General features: G+C 44.7%; 1 protein-coding gene and 1 long non-coding RNA gene across 2 annotated transcripts in view; one reads left to right on the top strand and one right to left on the bottom strand.

Moving 5' to 3' along the window:
- The window catches only part of LOC147031311 (uncharacterized), a 13,751-nt gene extending 4,711 nt beyond the window's left edge, over positions 1 to 9,040 (top strand). The window contains exons 2-3 of the long non-coding RNA XR_015052782.1: positions 8,316 to 8,430; positions 8,621 to 9,040. This is a non-coding gene — a long non-coding RNA (uncharacterized LOC147031311). The remainder of the gene's footprint in view (positions 1 to 8,315; positions 8,431 to 8,620) is intronic.
- LOC147031310 (unconventional myosin-XV-like) overlaps positions 1 to 20,000 on the bottom strand; it is an 89,429-nt gene that overhangs the window by 5,018 nt on the left and 64,411 nt on the right. Inside the window, exons 17-18 of the mRNA XM_085861538.1 lie at positions 12,179 to 12,285; positions 6,080 to 6,125 (exon numbers count right to left, since the gene is read on the bottom strand). Of these exons, the coding sequence (XP_085717664.1) occupies positions 6,080 to 6,125; positions 12,179 to 12,285 (153 nt within the window). The remainder of the gene's footprint in view (positions 1 to 6,079; positions 6,126 to 12,178; positions 12,286 to 20,000) is intronic.

Below are 20,000 nucleotides of genomic sequence, written 5' to 3'. Positions count from 1 at the left end.
AGCAGTTGCTAAGAGAGACTCAAATGACATTTTTCACTTGCATATTCCGTGGTTACCATACCTAAGGAGTTGCTGTAGCTGTGTCCAATAAGCTGACCCCAATGATAATTGAAGTAACACCGGTCAAAGAGCATATTATGAGATTAAGGATTCGTCACTCCTTAGGTGTCATTTCCCTGGTCTCTGTTTATGCTCTGACTGAGGCGAGTGATCTCACCGTGAAGGATGCATTCTACGCCACACTCGAATCTGTGGTTGATCAGTGCCCCAGACGAGATACACTTCTAGTCTTGGGGGATTTCAATGCATCGACTGGAACTGATAGGGATGGCTATGAGGTGTGTGTTTGTCCCCATGGGTCAGGAACTATGAACCAGAATAGCACTAAGTTCCTTGACTTTGCAAGAAGTCATGGACTTAGGGTGGCTGGTTCATGGTTTCAGCGCCCACAAGCTCATCGCTGGACTTGGTATTCCAACGCTGGCGGTGTGGCAAAGGAGATTGACCATGTCCTCATTGACGATCATTGGAGGGTGATCCAGAACTGCAGGGTCTACCGGAGTGCTCAGTTCCTCAATACTGACCACAGGCTTGTTGTAGCAACTCTAAAGCTGCACCTTAAATCCTGGAGAATGGTACCATCCCAGCCTAGGCTGGATGTTGCCAAGCTCAGGGATGAGAGAGTAGCTGAGGAGTTTGCGAACAGGCTGAGTGGACACTTGGGGGGTCTGGGTGCTTTGGGGGGTCCTGAAGAGTTGTGGAGCGCCTTCAAGACCACCGTCCTTAATGTTGCCGGTGGATGCCTTGGAGCTCACCGCAGGGCAAAGAAGAATTTTGTCTCTCAAGGGACACTGGATACCATTGACCAGAGTCGCAGGGCCAGGATGAATGGCAGAGCTGAGCTGTTCAGGGAGCTGAGGCGTAAAACTGTACGTGCACTGAGGGTGGACAAGGAGGCCTATGTGCGAGGAATCTGTGAGGGGGTAGAGCATCACCTGTGGACAGGTGATTCTCGTCCCGCTTACAGGGGAATTCGCGCATTACGTACATCCAAGCCCATCCCTCAGAGCACTGCAGTTCGAGCAGAGAGTGGTAGGCTCTTGACAGAGGAGTCTGAAGTGAAGGCCAGCTGGGCCGGTTACTTTGAGCGGTTGTACCAGGCTGATCCCCCAGCTGTCGAGTTGGACGTCAAGGGTGTTACAATCCCTGTTGCTGACCCTCGAATCAACTGTGGTCCACCTTCGCTTGTGGAAACACTGGCTGCGGTGAACCAGTTGAAACGGGGCAAAGCTCCAGGGATCTGTGGCATCCATGCCGAACTTCTCAAGGCTGGTGGAAATGCTGCACTCGTGTCGTTGCATGCAGTTTTGTGCTCTGCCTGGAACACAGGCATCATCCCAACTGACTGGAAGAGGGGCCTTGTTGTCCCTCTCTGGAAAGGGAAGGGTGATCGCCAAGACTGCAACAACTACCGAGGGGTGACGCTGCTCTCATTGCCGGGCAAGGTCTTTGCTCGGATAATTCTTGATAGGGTTCGCCACCATCTGCTTGAGCACCAGCGTCCAGAGCAGTCAGGCTTTACACCAAAGAAGTCAACGATTGACCGTATCCTTGCACTTCGTGTCCTCACCGAACGCAGACAAGAGTTTCGGCAGGGGCTGCTTGCAGCCTATGTTGATCTATGTAAAGCGTTCGATTCAGTGAATCGGGATGTCCTCTGGAGAATTCTTGGTCTTCGTGGGGTGCCACCAAAACTGATCGATCTGATGTCTGAACTCTACTCTGGTACTGAGAGTGCTGTGAAGTGTGGTGGTACCATCTCTGACTTATTTCCAGTTGTTACTGGAGTTCGTCAGGGATGTGTACTTGCCCCCACACTTTTCAGCACTTGTATGGACTGGATTTTAGGGAGGATGTCGGAGCGATCAAGCTGCGGTGCATCATTTGGGAATGTCAAGATCTCGGACCTTGATTTTGCAGATGATGCAGTCATCTTTGCGGAGACTTTCGACATCCTCTTGGGGGCCCTCGAGGTGCTGAATGAGGAGTCGGAGCCGTTGGGATTACGGGTTTCTTGGGTCAAAACTAAGATCCAGGCTTTCGGTGACATCTTGGATGCTGCTGTCCTGTCTGTGTCTGTTTGTGGTGAGGATGTTGAGGTCGTGGAGAGATTCACTTACCTTGGCAGTGATATTCATGTCTCTGCTGGCTGCGGGTCAGAGGTCAATAGACGTCTGGGTCGGGCCTGGGGAGTCATGGATTCACTGGATCATGGGGTGTGGCGCTGCCGGTACCTGTGCGGGAGGACGAAAGTCCGAGTCTTCAGGTCCTTGGTACTCCCAGTCTTGCTCTATGGGTGTGAGACTTGGACTCTGACCAAGGATCTGAGACGGAGACTTAATTCCTTTGGTACCAGGTCTCTTCGGAGAATCCTTGGCTATCGCTGGTCGGATTTTGTGTCCAATGAGCGGTTGCTGAGAGAGACTCGGATGAGATTTGTTCCCTGCATAGTCTGTGAGCGTCAGTTGCGGCTGTATGGACATGTGGCTCGTTTTCCTGACGCTGATCCTGCTCACCAGATTCTCTCAGCGAGGGAGTCTCATGAGTGGAGGAGGCCAGTGGGCCGACCACGTGCCTCATGGTTGCAACAGGTTGACCATCATCTCAAGGAGATGGGGATGGGCCTGGCATCTGCCTGGGGGATGGCCAGACGGAGGCCCCTGGAGTACCGGCGGAAAGTGGACGCAGCGACGCGCTGTTCTGGCACATGCTCCCATACCCGACCTGATATTCCGTGAGCGTTAGCTGCGGCTGTATGGACATGTGGCTAGTTTTCCTGACGCTGACCCTGCTCACCAGATTCTCTCAGCGAGGGAGCTGAGTGAGTGGAGGAGGCCAATGGGCCGACCACATGCCACGTGGTTGCAGCAGATTGATTAGCATCTCAAGTAGAAAGTAGATGGGGATAGGTCAGGCATCTGCCTGGGAGACGGCCAGGTGGAGGCCCCTGGAGTACTGGCGGAAAATGGATGCAGCGATGCGCTGCTCCAGCGCATCCTCCCATACCAGACCTGACCGGTTATAGACAATGGCGGTCTGCCCAGAACTATTGTTGGTGATTAAAATTGGCAAATACACTGCCATTTCAAGTGAGATCATTTTGAAAATGGTATCATTCACAGCTTCAACATTTTGTCGTCAACGTGACACCGGCAATGTAAGTATTTGTAAAGGGTACGATGCCCTGATTACCTCCACAAAAATCGCACGAGAATGCTCCAACTCATTGTTAAAGTATAAGATGAGAAGCATCTACAGCCAGTCAGCCAGCCACAAGCTGTTCACCAAAGCATACTCTTCATATCAGTCTTCTTCCTGTGCAAAAATGAACAGATTCGCATGGCCTCAAGATCTTGATTGTGTTTGGAACATTATAACTACAGTTAGGTCAGGTCAGGTATGGGAGCATGCACCAGAGCAGCGCATCGTTGCATCTACTGTCCACCAGAACTCCAGGGGCCTCTATCTGGCCATCCCCAGGCAGATGCCTGGCCCATCCACATCTCCGTGAGATGCTGATCAACCTGCTGCAACCACGAGGCACGTGGTCAGCCCATTGACCCTTACACTCATGGGGCTCCCTTGCTGAGAGAATCGGGTGAGCAGGATCAGCATCAGGAAAAGGACCCACATATCCAGACAGCCACAGCTGATGCTCACGGACTATGCAGGTAACAAATCTCATTTGAGTTGCTCTCAGCAACCGCTCGTCGTACACAAAGTCCGACCAGAAATAGTCAAGAATTCTCTGAAGAGACCTGGTACCAAAGGAATTAAGTCGCCCTCTCAGATCCCTGGTCACAGTCCAAGTTTCACATTCGTAGAGCAAGACTGGAAGCACCAAGGACATAAAGACTCGGACTTTCGTCCTGCACAGGTACCGGCAGCGCCACACTCCATGATCCAGTGAATCCATGACACCCCAGGCCGAACCGAGACGTCAATTGACTTCTGTGCTCACACAGCCAGCAGAGACATGAATATCACTGCCAAAAGTGAATCTCTCCGTGACCTCAATATCCTCACCACAAATGGGTACAGACAAATTGGCAGCATCCAATATATCAGTGAAAATCTGGATCTTAATTTTGACCCAGGAAACCCGTAATCCCAGTGGCTCCGACTCCTCATTCAGCACCTCGAGGGCCCCCAAAAGGATATCCAAAGTCTCCGCAAAGATGACTGCATCACCTGCGAAATCAAAGTTAAAGTTATTGACATTCCCAAACGATACACCGCAACTTGATCTCTCTGACATCCTCTCAATAATCCAGTCCATACAAGTGCTGAAAAGTGTGGGGGGGGGCAGACGACACCCCTGAGGGACTCCAGTAACAACTGGAAATAAGTCAGAGATGGTACCACTACATCTCACAGCACTTTCAGTATCAGAGTAGAGTTCAGACATCACATCGATCAGTTTTGGTGGCACCCCACGAAGACCAAGAATCCTCCAGAAAGCATCCCGTTTTACTGAATCGAATGCTTTGCAGAGATCAACATGGGCTGCAAGTAGCCCCTGCTCTCGTCTCTGTTTGGTGAGGACCTGAAGAGCAAGGATATGGTCAATCATTGACCTCTGTAGTGTAAAGCCTGACTGCTCTGGACACTGGTGCTCAAGTAGATGGTGGTGAACCCTCTCAAGAATTATCCGAGCAAAGACCTTGCCTGGCACTGAGAGGAGCGTTACCCTCGGTAGTTGTTGCAGGCCTCGCGATCACCCTTCCCTTTCCAGAGAGGGACAACAAGGCCCCTCTTCCAGTCAGTTGGGATGATGCCTGTGTTCCAGGCAGAGCACACAACTGCGTGCAATGACACGAGTACAGCAGTTCCACCAGCCTTCTAAAGTTCAGCATGGATGCCACAGATCCTTGGAGCTTTACCCCATTTCAACCGGTTCACCGTAGCCTGTGTTTCCATCAATGAAGGTGGATCACACTTGATTGGAGGGTCAGCAATAGGGTTTGTCACACCCCTGACATCCCAACGGCTTTGCCCCAATCCCATCATCCAGTGAGCTGCCCTGCGGAGGGTAGCTGCACAGGAGTTACTCCCACGAAGTGGGTTTTCAGATTTCTTTGTGGTACATTTTGCGGAATGAAGTGTTTTACGGTGACCGGCGTGCAAATCCTGCCACCCCTTCTTCAAAAGTCACCCAACTGCACGAGGATGTCTGCAGACACAGTTGGGCACTAGATATGGATGACCGTTGGCTCACACGGAGCTCCTCTACCCTTTGATTTGCAGCTAACTACAGTTAGCAGTGCTAAGAAGCATACGGTTGGCTCAGAGTTGTCGCTTCAAAGAAAAGTTTACTAAATTGGAGGGGGCGGGGGGTTTGGTACAGAACAAACCTGTGCACCCTTACCTGTTGTCTGAGTCAGTAGCTGTTAAAGGAATGGCATGTTTTGTAAAGCATGTATTGGTAAATAAATGTTCTCAAAGACCAGTAATTTGGAAAGCAAATAATCTAAATGACTCCCTGTTGAAGAAGTCTCAGAAAGTTAACTTGAGGAGATTCTACATATCAGTCATATCCTCCAAATGATACATTTCCACATGAGTACTTCACGCCCAATGACTGGCCTCGTTGGAAGCACTTTACTTGTGCAAACTATCCTTCAAAAATATGCTGATGGCCAAAGCATATCACATCGATGAGAAATTCTAGGGCTTTCTCAATAAGGTTTCATATCATTCAAACCCAGCATTTGTGAAGATTAAAAATATTCAATGTCGAAATCACATTGAAAAGTTGTGAGCACATACTTAAGACTTTTATATCAATCAATTTTACATTAATTATTCATGCAGCTCAAATACCAATACAAGAAAACATATTTTCATGAATCGAGTGCTGAAATCAAGTGTCAATTGGGCCTTCGTCCTTCCAGTGTGATCTGGAATGTCGTCATTGGCCATAATAAACAAATAAAAAAAAAGTTGCACATACTGTATGGTGAGTGCAAAAACAACACATGATCCCACCAAAAAAATATAAAAGACTGAATTTCGATACCTTTGTCAAGTTTGGTTTTATGCAGTGGATGAAGATCAATTCGCACCTGCCAGTGAAAGAAGATGCATATCAAATTAATCAAATGTACACCAAACCCTTTCGAATTACAAATATCATCAACAACTTGTACATAGCCAAGTTTATTTAACTAAGCAATCTAGGAATTTTGGTCCACATTATAAGTATGTTGAGACAAAATTTACAATTTCAAAGGAAATAGGGGAGCAGTTATATATTACAATTACACAATACAATGTCATCACAATTACCCACTAAGTTTTGTGTATGACAGACAAGTTAATGTGTGGCAGACATTTCCTGTTGGTAAAGATGTATGCAGCAATAGCTGGTGTGGCACTTGCTTCCTGGTACTGTGGAAGTAAAACAAATAATTCTGTCTTGTGAAATGTGAGAAATATGCTACACCAACAGTTTATGGACATATAAGGTTATATAAAGCTTTGTGGATCACATGACTATCGCAAAGTATCGGTGTTTCTGTATTGATCATGCCGAAACAAGTTGTTTTTTCATATTGGGATAAGCACTCTTTATCCAAAAATTACATACTCATTTCATTTTATATGCTTTCAAATGCTTTTAAATAATATGGAGGTATAAAATCTGTTGTAAAGCATTGGCTAAAGTCACTTTGTCACCATATAAGGAATAGTTCACCAGAAAATATCATGGGTAAAGCCACTGGCAGAGTTGAGATAAAGGTTTAAAAGGCTTGCAGCATAAAACATGCTTATTAGTTCTTTGACAATAAGAAAGACAGAATTCATTACGTTTGCAGAGTGGACTGCCCGTGGCTTGTGAGTTTCTTTGTATCAACGTTTGCTTGTAAATGACAAACCACAAATGAGTAGAACAGAATCTTTGTTCAAATATACTGTGGTCTTGTTAGTTCCATATAACTGTAACATATCTTTACAAAACTTAGGATCATTGATTGATATATTGTTTGCCTTTCTCAATGTTGAGAAAGTGCTCTCCTGAATCCATGAGTAAATGCTCAATACCACCACTGTACCACTCAAAGCAAACCTTTCAAAGCAGATGACAATAATAACGAACATATAATCCCCGTGCTAGCCCAAGCACATCCGGGACTGGTGAAAGATGCGATTATTAGTCCGTGCTTAGTTAAATGAAATGTGTACCCCTCTATTACGTTTGCTGCTCTGATACTTTAAAATACACTTGATAATGGATAAATCGCATACTGATGGTTGTTATATAATGGATAGATATAAAAAATAATAAAATGACCGTTTTTACAGCCATTTTTCCCTGCTGTGCAGGGGTTTGGCTTTTTCTTGAGGCAATGTTTTATGGCTGGATGCCCTTCCTGACGCCAACCCTGGTCGCCTCTTACGACACACAGGGATATGGTACACCTATTCTAACCGGGGCATACACCGGGACCAGTACACTGGCACTCATTTCGCCGACCTCGGCAGGATGACAGGCTGAGTCAACCCCCTGGTGTTAATTCAACAGCCAACGGGGCTTGAACTCAGGACCCTGGGATCCCAAGCCACCATCCTAACCACTAAGCCAATACCAGGCTTAATGGATAGATATAGTGTGCTCATAAACTATGTAACAATATCATCTTTTTTAAATTTCACTTGGTTGGCAAGTTAAATTAAATAAAGCTGCCTTTGTTCAGGTGCCAGTGAGATGGGTGCCAGTGAGACAAAGGAATGCTTAATTCTAATTAATGAATGCTGAATAACAAATTTGCTGTGTAGTAAACCTTTAGGAATCACATGAACACGGGGCATTGTTATGTTGAAATGAAGTATACATTATGCAATAGTTATGAAGGGGAGAGCAGTGAAGCATTGCAAATATCTGATAAAGCTTGAAAGTGCTCGAGGACAAACCATAGGAATTTGCATTTGAAACAAAGTCATGACCATGCCCTTGAAGAAAACGGTTCTGTTTGTCTCTTAGCAGAATGTGATTGGTCAACTCGCTGGCATGCAAGTAGATCACCCTCCCCATTTCTCTTCCCTATATTATTAGCTCTGTTTTGAACTTTAAGCCAGAAAACAACTATGTTGCATTGATTGTATTTCTCCATGATCATGTATTAAATAAATGATTCAACCTGTGTTGTGACTGGAGTTACTGGAGTTACTTGAGTAAGGTTTCGAGTTTTCCACCACAGTACCCCCTACATGACGACAGTGACGGGGTCTGATTTTGACTTAATGTCTTGCAGGTTTGACCAGTTCATTCCAGGGAGGAGATTCTGCTCCTCGCTCAAGAGTGTCATGGGGCCTATTCCTATTGATGAGTGGTCCAACTGCATGACCATGCATTCTGGCCCTTCGGGGGTGAGGATGTGCATTAGAATTAACATGTACTTCAGCCTTCGTAATGAGGTGCATGTGCATGTGCATGCTTATGGAACAGCCTTGATGGACCATACTGTAATGTTTTTGTGCTATAAAATGCAACAAAAATATAATTTTCCATTAAGTGATGTGTTTTCTGGGACACACTGTCTTGGTTACGTCAGGTCAGGTCAGGTATGGGAGCATGCACCAGAGCAGCGCGTCACTGCGTCCACTTTCTGCCGGTATTCCAGGGGCCTACGTCTGCCCATCCCCCAGACAGATGCCTGGCCCATCCCCATCTCCTTGAGATGCCAATCAACCAGTATAAGCCTACCTGAAAATTATTTTTTGGATATAATGTAATCATATTTGGCCTTGCTGGCTGGACAACATTGTATAGTTTCTGTGCCACAAGATTAAAATAAAAAAAATGTTAAATTTACACTTGGTAATCATTTTTGCTGGGACACACCGTATACCTGAAAATTATTTTGGGGCATACAACCATATTTCCCTTGCTGGAGCACAATGTAAAGTTTTTATGATGTAAAATGTCAAGTGATCAATTTTGAAGTTTTTCTCAAATAAATATAGCCATACATGCATTAGCTCCATAATATTAAATGCATACTGTATATATACTGTATATGTATACAAATGTAGACAAGCAGTGTGCGCAACCCCGGGTGGGTCAAGTTTGCGCATTACTTGCTGAAAAACAGCATCGTCTGTGTTTTGCAAAAAGGCTATAGATATCTGCGTGGTGTTCGCCTCAAAGATTCTAGATAGTCTAAAGCACGAAATGGTCAAGGGTCCAAGCTGTCCAACATGTCTGAAGAGTGTAAGGGGTCTCAATGGTGTTAAGGTCTAATGGGTCTAAAAGGACTTAAGGGGTGTAAAGGTCTCGAGGTTCTTGGCGTCGAAAAGGTATAAAAGGTCTAAAGAGTCTAAAGGGTAAAAAAGTCGAAAGGGTGAAGGGGTTGAAAAGGTGTCTAAAGTGTTGAAAGAGTCTTAAGAGTCATCAGGGTTCTTGAGGTCTTAAGGGCCATGGGGGTCTTAAGGCATCTTAGGGGTCTTTCGAGGTGTTTGGGTTCTCAAGGGGCTTCAGGGGTCTTAAGGTTCTAGAGGGTCTTAGGAGTACATCGGGTCTCATGCAGTGCTATATATAGAGAGAGTCTGGCCATCTATTGTTCTGCTCGTACAGAAAGATCCAGCTTGTGATTGGTCAATCTGTGTCACGTGGTCTCTATGGAGCCATTTTGCTTCCCAACAAAGTTACTTCTGGGTTCACGTTCGTACAGAAGTGGCATTTTATACAAGATTTCGCTCAATTTTGGTGGAATTATGGTATGGTCTGGCATGGGGCTGCTCTGTTCAATCATGGCAAGGCTGAATAATGCACAGGTTCCCTCGTGACAAGGTTTTGGATGATCTAGTTTCGGACATCAGTATCGACATTTGCCATAATATCAAAAAATGAATTGCTTGCAAAATTTTTCAGAGTCCGACAGTATATTTTTTCTTGAGGACAGGAATGCAATCGCAGGAGTAAACGAGATGGCACGAAGGGAGAACCGAGCAGCAAATATATAGCAATGCAATTGTTAGTCTCAAAATTGAAGTAATTGAATAGACTTTTTTTCCGATACTTTTGAAAGAAAGGGTTGCATCATTCTTTCTCTCTCTCTCTCTCTCTCTTCTTCTTTCGGCTGCTCCCTTTAGGGGTCGCCACAGTGGATCATTCGCATGATCTGCATAGTGATTTGGCACATGTTTTACGCCGGATGCCCTTCCTGACGCAACCCTGGTCGCCTCTTACGATACAGGGATATGGTACACCTATTTTAACCGGGGTATACACCGGCCCAGTACACTGGTACTCATTTCGCCGACCTCGGAAGGATGACAGGCTGAGTCAACCCCTGGTGTATTAATTCAGTGGCCCAACGGGGCTTGAACTCAGGACCTTTTGGATCCCAAGCCGCTGCCCTAACCACTGCGCCAACACCAGGCCCCTTTCGTTTGCATCATTCTTTCGTGTTTCATAATAAATTCAAATGTTGTATCACAACTTGATTGTTGCTGTAAACCAACTACAGTAAAACTCATCGGATGCTGAAACGGCTCCGACTTATGTGAGATAAATGCAAAGTATTTGGCTCAAATGTTCTGATCATTCATTGCCTCTTTCTTTCATTCTGGCATTGCACTTGAAATGTACTGCTTGTACTAAATCGTCTGGTTGAATGTAATATTCATTATAGTGATGTACATTGTCATTGGTTGATTCATTTGAAACACCAAATTTTGTGGAGAACCATGACAGATCACTCGTTTTAGTTATATTGCTGTGCGAATCTCTCAGGTGGTCCACTCTCAAACTAAAATGGCACTTGGTGGAGCGCATACCTCTGCCAGGCTGAACAGTTTATGTTTTTATCCCACCGAGAGGTCGGATCTGAATTCAGACCGAAAGCCAAAATCGAATCGGCTTGTTCTTGTCACACACCCAACCTGTCTACCTAATTTCGTATGAATCAGTCTATAACTTTTCGAAATATATCATTTCATATATATATATATATATATATATATATATATATATATATATATATATATATATATATATATATATATATATATATATATATATCAGTTATATAACTGAAATATATCAGTTATATATCAAATATAACTACATATCATTTTTGGCCCTATCTTTCAATGTTAAGGAATCACTTAAAATAATTTAAAATTCTTGTATCCGGATCCAAATCCGTACCTTCACCAAATACCTCATCCCATGAATGCTCAATATCTCAAACACGTAAACAATCCCCAAATGAATAACTGCAACATAAATGCACATTTTACAGGTAAGATCCCAAAAATATCATACTCCATAATGCGACTCCTGAGCCTGGTGTTGGCTTTGTGGTTAGAGTGGCTGGCTTGGGATCTTAGGGTCCTGAGTTTGAGCCCCTGTCAACCATTTAAATTAACACTGGGTGGGGTTGACTCAGCCTGTAATCCTTCTGAGGTCAGCAAAATGAGTACCAGTGTACTAGTAATAGGGAATTGCATCAGTGGCACAGCTGCACCCTCAGCCAATGATGCCATCTGCAGCCTCGTGCTTCATGAGAGAGGAGGAGGATTCTACTCCCCTACACCCCAAAACTCTCTCCCCTTCCTCACCTTCTCCCAATATTCTGTGTTTATAATATCTTCACTGATATCACTGCAATTTGCTATGACTGTCATTCGTGGAACATGTGTGGGGTTGTTAATTTATACATTGATCAATGTATGATTTTGTTCCATCAATATACATTTGCATTAAAAAAAAGGTTTTGCAATCCCCAACCTACATATTTGCTCTACTATGTTACTAGAAATATAAAATACTTTGTTTGGCCTTACCTTCAGCAATGGCACAGGATGCTCTCACAGTGTGCATTCTTTGGAGACAAATTTACGATGCATACTTTATAATACAGAAGCAGCTGGGGTAGATGGGACGGCGCTGAAAGCCATTTTATCTGGTCATGCAATAAATATATGGCCAAAAAAAACAAAACAACCACAAGTTTAAAAATGTTATGAAAGGACCAAAAATAAATCTTGTTTTAAGGTTTTAGCGCTTGTAAAACAATGTTCAATCAAATATTTCATGTTGAAATATGCATCGCGATCAAATAGTGTCTGTTTATTAATGCTTGATGAGTGAAAAGTGATAAACACTTACTCAGCCATGCTATTTGTCAGCTGGACAAGAGACTCTTGGAAGGATGACACCCGAGTTTGAACCATGTCATCCGCTGCTTGCTCAATCTGTACTAGTTCTGGCAGAAGCTGCAACGTGGAAAACAAAGAAAGAAAAAGAGAGTATTGTTGGGTCGATATTTTAAGGTTTGTAATGTGATGTATTAGTGTTTATCCATGCATTGCATTAAAGTAGAAGTGCATTGAAGTGTATGCAGTCCCTGTCTTTCATGCTAGCCATTTGGGGCTGTACAAAGACTGCATTTTGCCTTCATAGCATAGTCATTTCTATTGGTCAGAATATCACATGGTCTGTCTTTGCAGTTAAAGAGAAGATCTGGCAAGGTCATGCATGGACATGGAGGGATGAGGTACTTAAAGTATCCCCAATGGGTGTTCCAAAGCTCCTTCTCCAGCTTTACTGCACCCTCCTATAGACCCCATCCTGCAACAAAGGCAACCAATCATAAACTTTGTCCAGGGTGAGTGAAGAAGAGGAAGGTAGTCTTGAGGCCAGGGGCATCGATTGCAACTTAAAGATGGGGGGGGGGGGGGGGTTCATTGCAAGTGCAAATCACAGAGCCAACAGTGATGACCAGGCAAATCTAGCCCCTGCAAATTATGGATGCAAGACACTCTTTTCTGTGGTGCATTCTGAGCATTTAATATGACTGCCTCTGCCACGTTTCTTTGAAATAATTTAACTAATAAAAGGCGGTGCTTTTAATTTCAAGCTGCTACTTGGTGCCAAAGTTTATCATTGCACTCAAAAAACAGACATAATAAATAATTCAACATCGATCTCAGTGTACAAGAGAGATCATGAGATGGTTGAGGGTTGAGGCATTGCTGGGTCATTGTGCTACATCGCCACGTCTTCATATGTCTTACCGCACTGAATGACCGTTCAGCTTCACATGAACTTGCTTGCTGGTGAGGCCAAGAGAAGCCTGAGGAATCGTTTTACTTGCGGGAACATTCAACGGACTTCCTGAACCATGACCACAAATATCTTCCGGTAATCCTCAACTCATGAACCACTGAAATGGTTGAGAAAGAAACCAAGTTCTTGCTCCAGATAATCTGTAAGTTCAGGAAAGTTGTGGATTATTTGTGGTTGGAATGACCCAGTTAGTAGCATTGCGTTCAAGTTCCTTTATGCCATAAGGTCCGCTGATGTAAAATATTGTCAAGTTTTCACAGGCACTATCGATGACCTTGAAGAAACAAACTCTGTGTCACTCCTCTGCAGAATAGGCAGTGTAATCCGGGACAGCTCCATCACGTACCTACCAACCCTACCGATTCACGCGGTCGCCTACCGATTTTCTATAGCTCCCAACGCATACCGATTTTATTAGTCAGACATACCACATTTGGAAATTGTTAATGTAAAAAAATAAATAGTTGTGTTTTTTCAGTTTTGCGTTCGTTTCTCACTGCCAAGATCGTATTACACACGGCTGCTTCTACATTCTACAAAACTCGTGCCTGACCTCGATTTCTTATCTCGTCAGCGATTGGTTATTGCTTCCAAACTAAGCATGACCAATGGGACGACAGGAAACAGCGGGCATTCATTTCAAGACAACGCGCCATTTTCCATTCATGATCAAAGACTGCAGTTAACAGAGAGTCCTCATCGCTTCAGTGCACGACAACAATGCAAACACCAGAAAAGAAAAAAAACCACCCCCACGCTGGGTCAACAAGTTTAAGCCAAGTTGGACAACAGAGTTCAAGTGTATCAAGGCTTCGCATAAGGGAGACGGAAAACTGCGTCGCACGCCAGCCTTCCGATTTTCCTTCAAAAAGGGTTGCAGGTATGCCATCATCGAGTTTCTTTGGAAGCTGGCGCCCACGTGGAAGTCAGAAGTTCTAGCAGGCACTACTCGAGTTTCTGCTGTGCAGTTACAAAGACCTCCTTAAACCTCTTTGCTCGCCCATAACGGAATACAACCCAGTACAATATGTAAATGTCCTATTTTGAATCATAAAACCTTATATACAGTCTCTGCTCAGAGTAAAATGCTTGAAAATGCAACCATTACCCGTGATGGAGTCGAGAAGGGTCGGGGGTAAGGGGAGGGGGTTTGGGGAGGAATGTGAGAAGGCATCTTCGGCATGAATATTTTTAAGTACAGGTGTTTTAATTTTCCAGAGCTGTTGTAGAGTTTGCCAAGTTCCTGGACATGATTGAGGGCGTTTCTTATGAATGGTGATGTTTGTAGGGCTTTGAAAGCAGAGCTGGGTGACATGAGCTTCACAGTGACCATAACTAGCCAATGGCTGGAATTTCATTACCTTTGGCTGACAACCTTTGTACTTCCCAGCCATGTTGCTCGCTCAATCATAAGTCTGTGCTCCAACGTGTTCAATCCGCAGCTGAAGCTGAATCAGGACATCCTGCAGTATCTTACAAAGTGATCCTCGTGTTGTTGATACTTGGTAGATGCATAAAAAGTCCTCGTCAACAGTAAAGGAATCCATAACGTAATGTGCACACACACACACAGACTCCTGCTCATTGCCCTGAATGTGTCGAGTTCCATCAGTTACGAGTCCAAACTGAATGGACATTTCATTCACATTACTGCAAACATTTCTCAAGATGGCATGACTCATCACCTGTAAAATCTGGTTCATTGAGGAATAATATAGGAGAATTGGTGGATAATGAGGGTTCTCTGTTCTTGTGTATGGCAGCTTGGTTGCCGGGTACTATCATTTCTAGGAAGCACGGCTGTGCCGCTGATGCTGTACCCCTCTACCAATACACTAGTACTCATTGCGGCGACCTCGGAAGGATGACAAGCTGAGTCAACACCAACTGGTGTTGATTCAGCAGCCAACGGGGCTTGAACTCTGGACCTAAGATCCTAAGCCAGCCACCCGAACCACTAAGCCAACACCAGGCTTGATAATGAGGGTGAGATGGCAGGTTTATTGAATACAGGGGATGTCATGTGAATCTCGACTTTCAGAAGGTATTTGAGAAGTTATCACACATGAGGTTGTTAGCCAAGGTCAGGGCTTGTGGAGTGGCTGCTCAGGTAGCTACCTGGATTAGAAACTAGCTTAGTGATAGGAAGCAAAAGTGGCTGTGAGTTGGAGGAAGTGTTGCTGGGAGAATGAAAGTATTGGGATACCTCAGGGGTCAGTACTGGGACCATTATTATTATTAATCATTTTCATCAATGATTTGGATTGTGGGGATAAGAGTGTTTTCCAAATATGCAGATGGCAACGCTTGGAAGTAAGGTAGATCGTCGTGAGAGAGGTGATCAGATTCAGGAAAGTCGAGATATCCTCATAGATTTGGGTAAAAGAATGGTAGATGGAGTTTAATACAAAGAAATGTAAGGTATGGGAGATGGGTAAGAATAAAGACAATAGAGATCACATGATGCAAGGGGCAATCTGGGGCATGTCACACAGGAGGACATGGGGGTGGTAATTGATATTGAGTTGGGGAGTTGAGGGGGTGTAAACAGACAAGACAATGTTAGACAGCTACAGGTAAAGGAAACAGGATTTTAGGTTGAATTGGTAGGGGATATTATAAATGCAGAGGCATTTTTAACAGTGCACTGAAGGGCTCCATCCAGAATATCGTTTGCAGTTTTGGTCAAGACATCTGAAGAAGGACATTGCTGCCACAGAGAGGGTTCAGCGTTGCCGGGCTAGGAGAATGATTCCAGGGCGAGCTCAACCAAGCTAGGAGGAATGGTGTTGATATTGCACGGGCATGATGGCCTGAGTGGCCTCCTCCTGTGTCGGATTTCCTTGTTAAATAGACATAAAGCTAAATGTTAATCACTTCCTGCATTAACCCCTTTTTTTTGGTATACCTTGTCGAGGCTCGCGTGAGAGCTAACACACAACGCACAGCAAGGGGGGCATGAGACAAGAGGGGTGAGAGTGGGAAGGACAAAACAGTGGGGAACATTGACATTAGCAGATCTGTGGAAGAGAGAGGGATGGGATGGGGAGCATGGGGAATACAAGATGGACATTACAGGGACTTTCAGGAAGGAAAGCAGGGAATTTGAAGAAGGTGCGTTTTGGTGGATTAACGGGGTAGAAAAGATCTAGGATATGGATGGGGGACGATAAGAGGTGGTGGTGAACAGCTGTGTTTGAAGGCCTGGAGGGAAGAATGGGATTGAACAGAGTGAGGGAGTTTATTCCAAAGGCAGGAAAAAAAACAGGAATGAAAGAGTGAAGGTGAGCAATGATTCGTGATTTTGGTAGTTTTACCAGAAGAGGGTTATTAGGCGAACCTTGAGCACACTGCGGAAATATGGTGGGGACAAATCGCAGACACAGCAGGGGGGGGGGCGAGACCAGAGAGGAGACGGTAGAAGACAGAAAGACCACCGACCTGCCCATCATGCCCATGCGAAATGCCTTTGTGTCCACACCAGCCCAGAAGGGAGACCAGTACTCCATCAGGCTGCGGATGAAAGCTTTGTGTGTGGTCAGGAGCTCAGGTGGGCCGAGGAAGGACTCTGCACGACGAAGGATTCCCAGTCGGCGACTGGCTTTGGAGGCTTCCAGTGTTAATCATTTATCAAGTTGATTTGAATGGATAAACATCAGAGGCCTTTTCACAGGGGATTCAGATTATCCAGCGGTCCCGACTAAAGATGGGAACCGTGGCCAGTCTGCCAAATGAGGATCCTTGGTACTCCAATTACACATTCATCTCCGATGCAACAATGATTAAATAAACTTTTATGACCTGAAAATTTCCCTGTGGGTGAGCAAAGAGGCTCCTTTTAGAAGAGAATGTGAAGCAACATAACACTGCAGTAGAAATGTCTATCCGTATCAGCACTCATGCACAAGTAGGTGATACATTTTCAGCGCATGCGAACCATGCACTACGTGCTTACTCCAACTAATGTAATGCAGCACGGGCACAAACCCATAGCGGTCTCTTTTATGAAATACGACCCACTGCCTTGTCTTGATTTAAGAGATGAAACAACTTATTTGAGGAAAAACTAATACTGTACTGTATTGATTTATACACATTTAGATGATTTGGGGAATATCCTGCATCCGGGCCTCTGTGGATTGTACAGAGCAATGCATTTTGTGTTATATTCGAGCAAAAAAGTGGGGGGAGGAGGAGATAATCCCCACCCCACCCTCATCAAAAAGTGGAGGGGACATGTCCAGCCCATCCCTCACCCATCAACACCCACGCAACGACATTGAGGCAGGGAAATCTGAAAGAACAGAGCAATCTATGAAGAACGACAAATGTAATTGAGCCGTATCTGCTTTTGTGCATTTCAAAAAGCTCATGGTTTGCTCAATGCAAGACCAGAGGTAAACAGCTCACTATCTTGGTGATCTGCTCAAATACAGGCATGTTCCTTCTGGACCTGAGATGACAAGACCCAGCGCAGGCCAAGCTTACCAGGATTGTCTGCAACATTCATTCTACTGGATCCAGTGTGCATTCCACATGCAATTTTTCCACAGTGTTGATTATACTGCAGCTGGGCAAAAGGCTGGTCATAAACGACATTGCGGCTTCCCTCGACCTCAGAAGAGCCAAAGGATAAAACAATCAGATGTAGGCCGAGCCAAATGATAGACTCACAGGGTTTCTCGCCACCTTCACTGAGACTGAAATTCTTCCTGCTTCTATCAATAAGAAAACAAAGGCCTCAAAGGAAAGGATCCCTGTATGTGTCTGACCTGTTTTTCTTTTGCGTTACCTGCACTGCTCAAATTATAGAGAAACCATAGGGCAGGCCTTTCATGAAAGAAAGAAACTTTTCATTTCTACATGAGCTCAAATTCTTGTTTTTTAATACATACAGAAACATGGGTCATGGTCTATTGCACACATACTGCAGATAAGAATCAGCTGACCACCTGCATCAGGAATGTGCACAATTATTAGTGTGTGTGTGTGTGTGTGTGTGTGTGTGTGTGTGTGTGTGTGTGTGTGTGTGTGTGTGTGTGTGTGTGTGTGTGTGTGTGTGTGTGTGTGTGTGTGTGTGTGTGTGTGTGTGTGTGTGTGTGTGTGTGTGTGTGTGTGTGTGTGTGTGTGTGTGTGTGTGTGTGTGTGCGCGCTTAAAAAATAAATGTTTATTTTTGAAATTCATAAATTCCTTTGACTGGTGAACTGTATGCATCCATAGTTTGAAAGGTTCAATCGTACGAATTAAAAATGGAAATAGCGACTGTGAGGAAGGGTAAACTGCTTGGCTTCTTCCTCGTGGTTCAACATGACAAAAGATCCTTCAGACCTCAAGAAAATAGCACACGATACACAACAAGGTCAACCAGAGTTCAAGTTCTGTGTGATCCCGAGGAATTGCAAACTATTCATTCATGAAGAACTCGTAAACCTGTTATCACATGCTTCGGCACTATTTAACCTTTCCACAAACTTCCCAAATTGATTCCCCATGTATTTTTTCTCATGAAATATCAAATTAGCTGTCAGCTACGATAATGAAGAGTTTGCAATTAAATATTTCGCACTGGTGATGTGGCAGCTATATATACAGTGGGGAGAACAAGTATTTGATACACTGCCGATTTTGCAGGTTTTCCCACTTAAAAAGCACGTAGAGGTCTGTAATTTTTTATCATAGGTGCACTTCAACTGTGAAAGACGGAATCTGAAACAAAAATCCTGAAAATCACATTGTATGATTTTTAAATAATCAATTTGCATTTTATTGCATGAAATAAGCATTTGATACATCAGAAAAACAAAACTTAATATTTGGTACAGAAACCTTTGTTTGCAATTACAGAGATCAGACGTTTCCTGTAGTTCTGAACCAGGTTTGCACAGACTGCAGCAGGGATTTTGGCCCACTCCTCCATACAGATCTTCTCCAGATCCTTCAGGTTTCGGGGCTGTCGCTGGGCAACACAGACTTTCAGCTCCCTCCAAAGATTTTCTATTGGGTTCAGGTCTGGAGACTGGCTAGGCCACTCCAGGACCTTGAGATGCTTCTTACGGAGCCACTCCTTAGTTGCCCTGGCTGTGTGTTTCGGGTCGTTGTCATGCTGGAAGACCCAGCCACGGCCCATCTTCAATGCTCTTGTTAAGCGAAGGAGGTTGTTGGCCAAGATCTCACGATATATGGCCCCATCCTTCCTCCCCTCAATACGGTGCAGTCGTCCTGTCCCCTTTGCAGAAAAGAATCCCCAAAGAATGATGTTTCCACCTCGATGATTCATGGTTGGGATGGTGTTCTTGGGGTTGTACTCATCCTTCTTCTTCCTCCAAACACGGCGAGTGGAGTTTAAACCAAAAAGCTCTATTTTGGTCTCATCAGACCCCATGACCTTCTCCCATTCCTCCTCTGGATCATCCAATCCAGATGGTCATTGGCAAACTTCAGACGGGCCAGGACATGCGCTGGCTTGAGCAGAGGGATCTTGCGTGCGCTGCAGGATTTTAATCCATGACGCGTAGTGTGTTACTTATGGTTTTCTCTGCTACTGTGGTCCCAGCTCTCTTCAGGTCATTGACCAGGTCCTGCCGTGTAGTTCTGGGCTGATCCCTCACCTTTCTCATGATCATTGAGGCTCCACGAGGTGAGATCTTGCATGGAGCCCCAGACCTAGGGAGATTGACTGTTATCTTGAACTTCTTCCATTTTCTAATAATTGCGCCAACAGTTGTTGCCTCCTCACCAAGCTGCTTGCCTATTGTCCTGTAGCCCATCCCAGCCTTGTGCAAGTCGACAATTTTGTCCCTGATGTCCTTAGACAGCTCTCTGGTCTTGCCCATTGTGGAGAGGTTGGAGTCTGATTGATTG

Source organism: Eptatretus burgeri, chromosome 2, assembly GCF_056783735.1.
Source record: "Eptatretus burgeri isolate ZD-2024b chromosome 2, Ebu_testis_v1, whole genome shotgun sequence".
In the NCBI taxonomy this organism is placed as follows: domain Eukaryota; kingdom Metazoa; phylum Chordata; class Myxini; order Myxiniformes; family Myxinidae; genus Eptatretus; species Eptatretus burgeri.
Note: the sequence above shows the minus strand (reverse complement) of the source record. Positions and strands in the feature narration are given on the sequence as shown.